The sequence below is a fragment of the Rhinopithecus bieti genome, unplaced genomic scaffold (genome assembly GCF_001698545.2).
Source record: "Rhinopithecus bieti isolate Rb0 unplaced genomic scaffold, ASM169854v2 scaffold_1037, whole genome shotgun sequence".
Taxonomy (NCBI): Eukaryota; Metazoa; Chordata; class Mammalia; order Primates; family Cercopithecidae; genus Rhinopithecus; species Rhinopithecus bieti.
Window position 1 is genome coordinate 245,840 of NW_016803268.1, and position 6,473 is coordinate 252,312.

The window sequence follows — 6,473 nt, forward strand, 5'->3', positions numbered from 1 at the left end:
TGCTAAGGCTCAGAGGGCCAGGAACCTTTCTTGGTTAGAGGACAAGAGAGACACAGCATCATAAAGGGTCAGGGAGGAATGAAGGACCAGCATCAGTTAACTTTGAAAACATCTTCTGCCACCGAGGCAAGAAGGAATCCCCTGCCTCTCCAAGGCCTGGCTTTCTCCTCTGTGAGATGCTGATGGGAGAAAAGGCAGAGTCCACATGTGCAGAGACCCCATGATACAGAAACACATCAGCTCCCTTGGGGCAGCAGCCGTGCCCAGGGAGAGGCTGGGAGAGTAAGAGAGGGATGGTCGAGTCCACGGAGAGGTAGGAGGCCCAGGGGAGAACTCTGGCTTGGGAGCCATGTCAGAGCCAGCACTGGCCAACTCTTGCTTTGTGGCCTTGGGCAACGGTCCCAGCCTCCGAGCCTGCACCTGCTCAGCTGTCAAATGGTCCCTCCAGCTGTAAGGGGCAGGAGAGTGAGGCTGGGTTGTCACAAGACCAGCAGGTGGGTTTTCCCACCCAAAGCTCCAAGCAAGTCGCTGAGCCTTTCTGTGGTTCCTGAGTATAGAGGGGCCACCTTTGGCATCGTACTTCAGAAGGAACCAGGGCCTGGAGAGGCTGGTGGGGACGCAGGAGGAAGGATGCCCTCTTGCAGATGTAAAAGAGCACAATGGGTGCCGGGACAGGATAACAACTTAGAGGCAACAGGAGAGAGCAGTTGGGGAAGGGGCTGAGCCCACCGTTTAACTTCTCTGGTAAGAAGCAAGTGTGAGGCCCAGCGCGGTGGCTCATGCCTGTAATCCCAGCACTTTGGGAGGCCAAGGCAGACAGATCACCTGAGGTCAGGAGTTCAAGACTAGCTTGGCCAACATGGTGAAATCCTGTCTCTACTACCAGGTGTGGTGGTGCGTGCCTGTAATCCCAGCTACTTGGGAGGCTGCGGCAGGAGAACTGCTTGAACCTGGGAGGTGGAGGTTGCAGTGAGCCGAGATCCAGCCACTGCCCCTCCAGCCTGGGTGACAGAGCGAGACCCTGTCTCAAAACAAAACAAAAAAACAAAAACAAAAACAGAAAAACAAGCAAGTGTGAGGGTTAAGTGGGAATACATAACGCCAGCGGCAGTCGCACCGAGGACCTGACTTCCTGTCCACCAAGAGCTCGGCCTTGCCAGTCCCCTCCCACACGCAGGCACCTCCTTGGCCCCCCGGACCCTCCACGGTCGCCCCCACGCACCGCTCACCTCCTTGGCCTCCCGGACCCTGGCCAGGAAGGCCCGCAGCTCCAGCGTCTCCACGAAGAGCGCGCGGCACACGGCCTGGTAATGCGCCTGGGCGCCCCGGGGGTCGGTCAGCCGCGCCGCGCACAGCCGCATGGCCTGGGCAAAGGTGCGCACACTGCGGGGGACACCCTCGGCCTCCTCCTCCTCCTCGGGACCCCCGTAGCCCTCATCCGCGGCACCGCAGCCGCTGTCCTCGCTGTCGTTGTTGGCCATGAGGTCGATGAGCCGCTCCAGCTGCGGGCTGAGTTCGCGCTCCTCGCTCTCGTCCAGCCCCCAGTCCAGCGCGCGGTAGATGGCGAAGCCCAGGGACTGCACGGTCTGCGGGACAGGGGCGCGGTCACCGGGCGGTACTGCAGGGGGGTGGGGCAGGGAGGCGGGGAGGGGAGAAGGCCGCTGGTGGGTGTAGAGGGCCCAGCGCCCGGCCAGGGAGACAGCAGCTGTCGGTCCGGAGACTAAGGCACAAGCAAGGTATGGACCAGATGAAAAGGATGTGCCCGGGCGGGCACAGTGGCTCACGCCTGTAATCCCAGCACTTTGGGAGGCCCAGGCGGGCGGATCACGAGGTCAGGAGTTCAAGACCAGCCTGACCAACATGATGAAACCCCGTCTCTACTGAAAATATGAAAATTAGCCAGGCGTGGTGGTGCGTGCCTGTAATCCCAGCTACTTGGGAGGTTGAGGCAGGAGAATCGCTTGAACCTGGGAGACGGAGGTTGCAGTGAGCCGAGATCAGGCCTCTGCACTCCAGCCTGGGCGACAGAACAAGACCCTGTCTCAAACAAAAAAAAAAACAAAATTGAAGTTTTTTAAAAGCACATTAAAAATCAGTGAAGCTTCACAGTAGAGACCTGATTTCCATAATCTACCACAAAGGGCACCCGTGCGTCTGTGGAGTGACCTGGCGGGGGGCCCACATGCGCCGACTTCGGGACCCACACGCCCAGGTGGCCCCCAGGTGGTCAGGTCTGCTAGGACAGGGAGGCAGAGGCAGCACAGCTGGACACGGGAGGTCGATGACAACTACAAGGACATTCTAAGTTGCACTGCACTGTGTTTCATATCTTAAAGGGTTCTCATAGTTTCCCTTTACAAGAAAGATCCACACACAAACACAACTACAGCACTCCTTAGGTCAGATGCTGTGCGCGGCCCAGCACAGCACGTACCAACCTCACCTCCAGCCACACTGATGTAGGGACAGGGACGGAGGCGTGGAGAGGTCGGTCCCCTTGACCACAGTCTCAACTGGCCAAGCTGGATCAGGACAGGAGTGCTGCTCATGGCCCCTCTCTCAGCTCTGTGCCACGCTGCCCGGGTGGGGGGCCATGGTGTGGCAGATCGAGCCACACCTCCTCCAGGCACTGTCCACTTCCTGGGGCCACTTTGCCTCAGCGGCCCTGCAGGGGGGCCCTTTGGTCTGTCATTTACTGTATACTCCCCTCCCACCCACTGCTGGGAGCCCAGGAAGCCTAAACCTGAGCCTGCAGCAAAAAAGTCACAGAAGGCCCCGGAACCTGCCTCGTCTGTCCTGCGGAAACGCCAAAGGCTCTAGAACCTGTCCCGTCTGTCCTGCGGAAACGCCGCAGAAGGCCCTGGAACCTGCAGGGGCACTGGTGGGAAGCATGAGTGTCTGTGGGAGTGGAGCCCCAGCCCGCCCTGGGAGCTCACTTGTCTCATCTCCACTGGAGATAGACAAGACACAGCCTAGAATCAAGCTCAGAGGGCACGGCGGCAGCCAAGGCCTAACCAGTGACAGCAGGGCCCTGGCCAGGGCTCGGGGGATCCCCGGGGCAAGGGTTCTCCAGAGAGGAATCTTAGGGCCCCTCCTGGGCACAGTGACAAACAGAGGGCGGGGTGTGAGGAAGCCGACTGGCACCAGCCTCTGTTAACACAAATTCCCAGCGGTTCTTTTCTGGGCCCCAGAGGGAAGGGCAAGGAAGGACGGCGTGGCAGGAAGTGCGTTTCCCACCCGCTCCGGGTGGGGCTGGCCTCAGCTCCTGCTGTCCCCGGTCATGTGGCTCCGATTCTGCCTCGTGGAGCAGGACAGACCGAGGGAGGAAGCAGCAAAGCCCCCGACCCCACCCTGTGCAGAGCGGCACCCAGCCCCTCTGGGCCACTCCCCGCTTTTTCTGACCACATTGGCAAAAGGGTTAACTCCAACCTGAGCGTCTTATCTGAAGGCTGCGTCCATAAAAGCTCTTCTGTGCCCAGGTCACTGGAAACTTTCTCTGAAAAGCAAAAAACTTGCTTTCCCGTAAGGAAAATTCTGGGCGGGCAGCCAGTCTCAGGGCCTTTCACCTCCACTCGCCCACAGCGGGTACAGGCCTGGGGCAGCCGGTGGGCAGTACTGCCAGCCCAGGACGCCTGCCCAGTAACTGAGGGGCTGTGTGGTCATTTCATGGAATGCTGGAGCGAGATGTTAAGGAGCTCCTCTGCCCTCTTTCCTGGGGATAGGGCGATCAGGTTAATGTGTGCACCTCTGAGACAGACAGTCTAGGCTGCATCTCCGCATACCAAGCTCTCCGTAAAACGTTTAAGAGGTGCCACGGCAGACCCCCTTTGGAAAGTCTTCCAGGCGGTAGGCAGCAACTGCACCTCTGTTTGGAGACTCAGGACAGCAGGGCCAGCCCTGCCTCCCAGCCCTGGAGTCCTGGACTTTGGAAAGGTAAACTGTCCCGTGTATTATGCAACAGTGAGACAAATGACGAATAACCAGACACAGCCACCCAGACGGGCCCCCACTCACGTCCCAGGAAACTGCGTATAGCACAACGCCATCTCCACAGAGCTGCCAAGCAACCCTGAGCGGGACGCTGTCTAAACATCAGCGCCCCAAGATTCTCCACGGTGGAAGGCGTCTTACCACTGAATTGTCAAGCATTGCAGGTGGTGACGTAGACTTTGGTTTTATTATTATTTTTAAACGATCAACAGCAGGACATATAGCCTCTTCTGGTCTGTGTCACACCCACCCTGGGTATACTACTGTGTTTAATAATATATAAATAGGTCTTGTGATAAAACTATATTGTTTTCTTCTTTTTTAAAAAAAAACAATTAATCTCACTTGGGTATGAAAAACTGTTTTAAAAAAGAAGATACTCGGAAGGCTGAGGCAGGAAAATCGCTTGAACCTGGGAGGCGGAGGTTGCAGTGAGCCAAGATCACACCACTGGACTCCTCCCTGGGCAACAAGAGTATAGGTCTTAGAAAAAACAAAAGACCGGGCGCGGTGGCGCACGCCTGTAATCCCAGCACTTTGGGAGGCCAAGGTGGGCGAATCACGAGGTCAGGAGTTTGAGACCATTCTGGCCAACATGGTGAAACCCCATTTCTACTAAAAATACAAAAATTAGCTGGGCATGGTGATGGGCGCCTGTAGTCCCAGCTACTTGGGAGGCTGAGGCAGGAGAATTGCTTGAACCTGGGAGGCAGAGGTTGTAGTGAGCCAAGATCGCACCACAGTACTCCAGCCTGGTGACAGAGAGAGCCTCTGTCTCAAAAAAAAAAAAAAACCCACAAAAATTAGCTGGGCATGCTGGCAGGAGCCTGTAGTCCCAGCTACTTGGGAGGCTGAGGCAGGAGAATTGCTTGAACGCAGGAGGCGGAGGTTGCTGTGAGCCAAGATTGTGCCACAGCACTCCAGCCTGGGTGACAGAGGGAGACTGTCTCAAGAAAAAAAGAAGAGGCCAGGCACAGTGGCTCACGCCTGTAATCCCAGCACTTTGGAAGGCCAGGGTGGGAGGATGGCTGGAGCCTAGGAGTTTGAGACCAGTCTGGGCAACACAGTGAGACTTCATCTCATTAAAAAATAAAATAAAATGAACAAAAGCAAAAAACCAAACAAAACCAAAAAGGCAGTAGAAAGATAAAACATGAAGTTGCAGATGTGACTTCAGGGCAGGTGAGTGGGAGAGGAAGGCACTGCCATGCTGAGGTCCGAGTTTTGGTCGGGTGGGGTTTCTGGGCACTGGTCGTCAGGCTGATTTTTTCCTGTTTGCACCTGAAGTCCTCACCCTGACCCTGGCTCTGCGTCTGCGAGGCCGGCCCTGTAGACATCACCTGGGGTCCTCATCTGTCCAGCTATGGAAAGAGGCAATACCACTGCCTCTTCTCCCGGCCGGAAGCACCCACGGGGGCCCTCCCCACCCTGGTGGTCTCCTCCCCATCTGCTTTCTGTGAGCAGAGTTTTATTAAGCCTGTTGGGTATTTTATCTGCACCTGCCTCGCTGAAACAACTGTGTAACTATGTATGCTTTATAATTTACATTTTAAGATGCAGGTATGTTTTAACAAACATCAAGTAATATTTGGAATTTTTAACAAGTACCTGGGCTTCCGAGCTGGCTAGTGGCACCACCATGGTTGCGGGTTCTGTAAGAGAAGTGGGAGTTAAGGTATTTGTCAGCATCTCCAGGACCCCGATAAACATAGCTGTCCACCCACCTCCCCTCAGGAACACACGCCGCATCCCCAGTCTCCGCCGGAAAACCAGAAGGCTCACAGCAGGCCCAGCCACTCAGTCATTTGGACACACACCTATGAGGCCCAGCTCGAGCTGGCTCTAAGCAGGACACCCAGGTATAGGGGCCAGGAGAGCAAGGCAGCCCCTGCCCACAGAAGGATGATGGTCAGCTGGTGGACAGACCCCCAATGCCCCATGCAGCAGCCCCGCTCCATGGTGACCACTCAGAGGGGAGTCAGGGCTGGAGAGCAGCCAATGGGTCCCAGTCTGTCCTGGGCAAAGCAGGAGGCTGCCCCTAGGGAAACTTGGCTGCGAGGAAGAGTGAAGGAGGAGGAGACCAGATGTCGTGGCTCACACCTAGAATCCCAGCACTTTGAGAGGCTGAGGTGGGAGAACTGCTGGCAGCCAGGAGTTCAAAACCAGCCTGGACAACATAGTAAGACCCTGTGGCTACAAAACATTTTAAAATTACTTTGGGAAGGCCAGGCACGGTGGCTCACTCCTGTAATCCCAGCACTTTGGGAGGCCGAAGTGGGTAGATCACAAGGTCAGGAGATTGAGACCATCCTGTCTAACACGGTGAAACCCCGTCTCTACTAAAAATACAAAAACAGGCCGGGCACAGTGACTCACGCCTGTAATCCAAGCACTTTGGGAGGCCAAGGTGGGCGGATCATGAGGTCCCGAGATTGAGACCAGCCTGGCCAACATGGTGAAACCCCGTCTCTACTAAAAATATA

At 56.3% G+C, this 6,473-nt stretch overlaps 1 protein-coding gene across 3 annotated transcripts in view; it reads right to left on the minus strand.

The window, feature by feature from the left end:
• SPIRE2 (spire type actin nucleation factor 2) overlaps positions 1–6,473 on the minus strand; it is a 49,303-nt gene that overhangs the window by 27,556 nt on the left and 15,274 nt on the right. For 2 of the 3 annotated variants that reach the window (XR_001885403.1, XM_017871201.1), the window contains exons 2-3: positions 5,599–5,642; positions 1,230–1,586 (exon numbers count right to left, since the gene is read on the minus strand). Coding sequence is in view for 2 of the 3 variants with exons in the window: in XM_017871201.1 (XP_017726690.1) it covers positions 1,230–1,586; positions 5,599–5,631 (390 nt within the window). In the remaining variant the exon portion in view is untranslated. Of the gene's footprint in view, positions 1–1,229; positions 1,587–3,429; positions 4,003–5,598; positions 5,643–6,473 lie in introns of those variants that run through there. The other variant, XM_017871204.1, reaches the window with a different exon arrangement.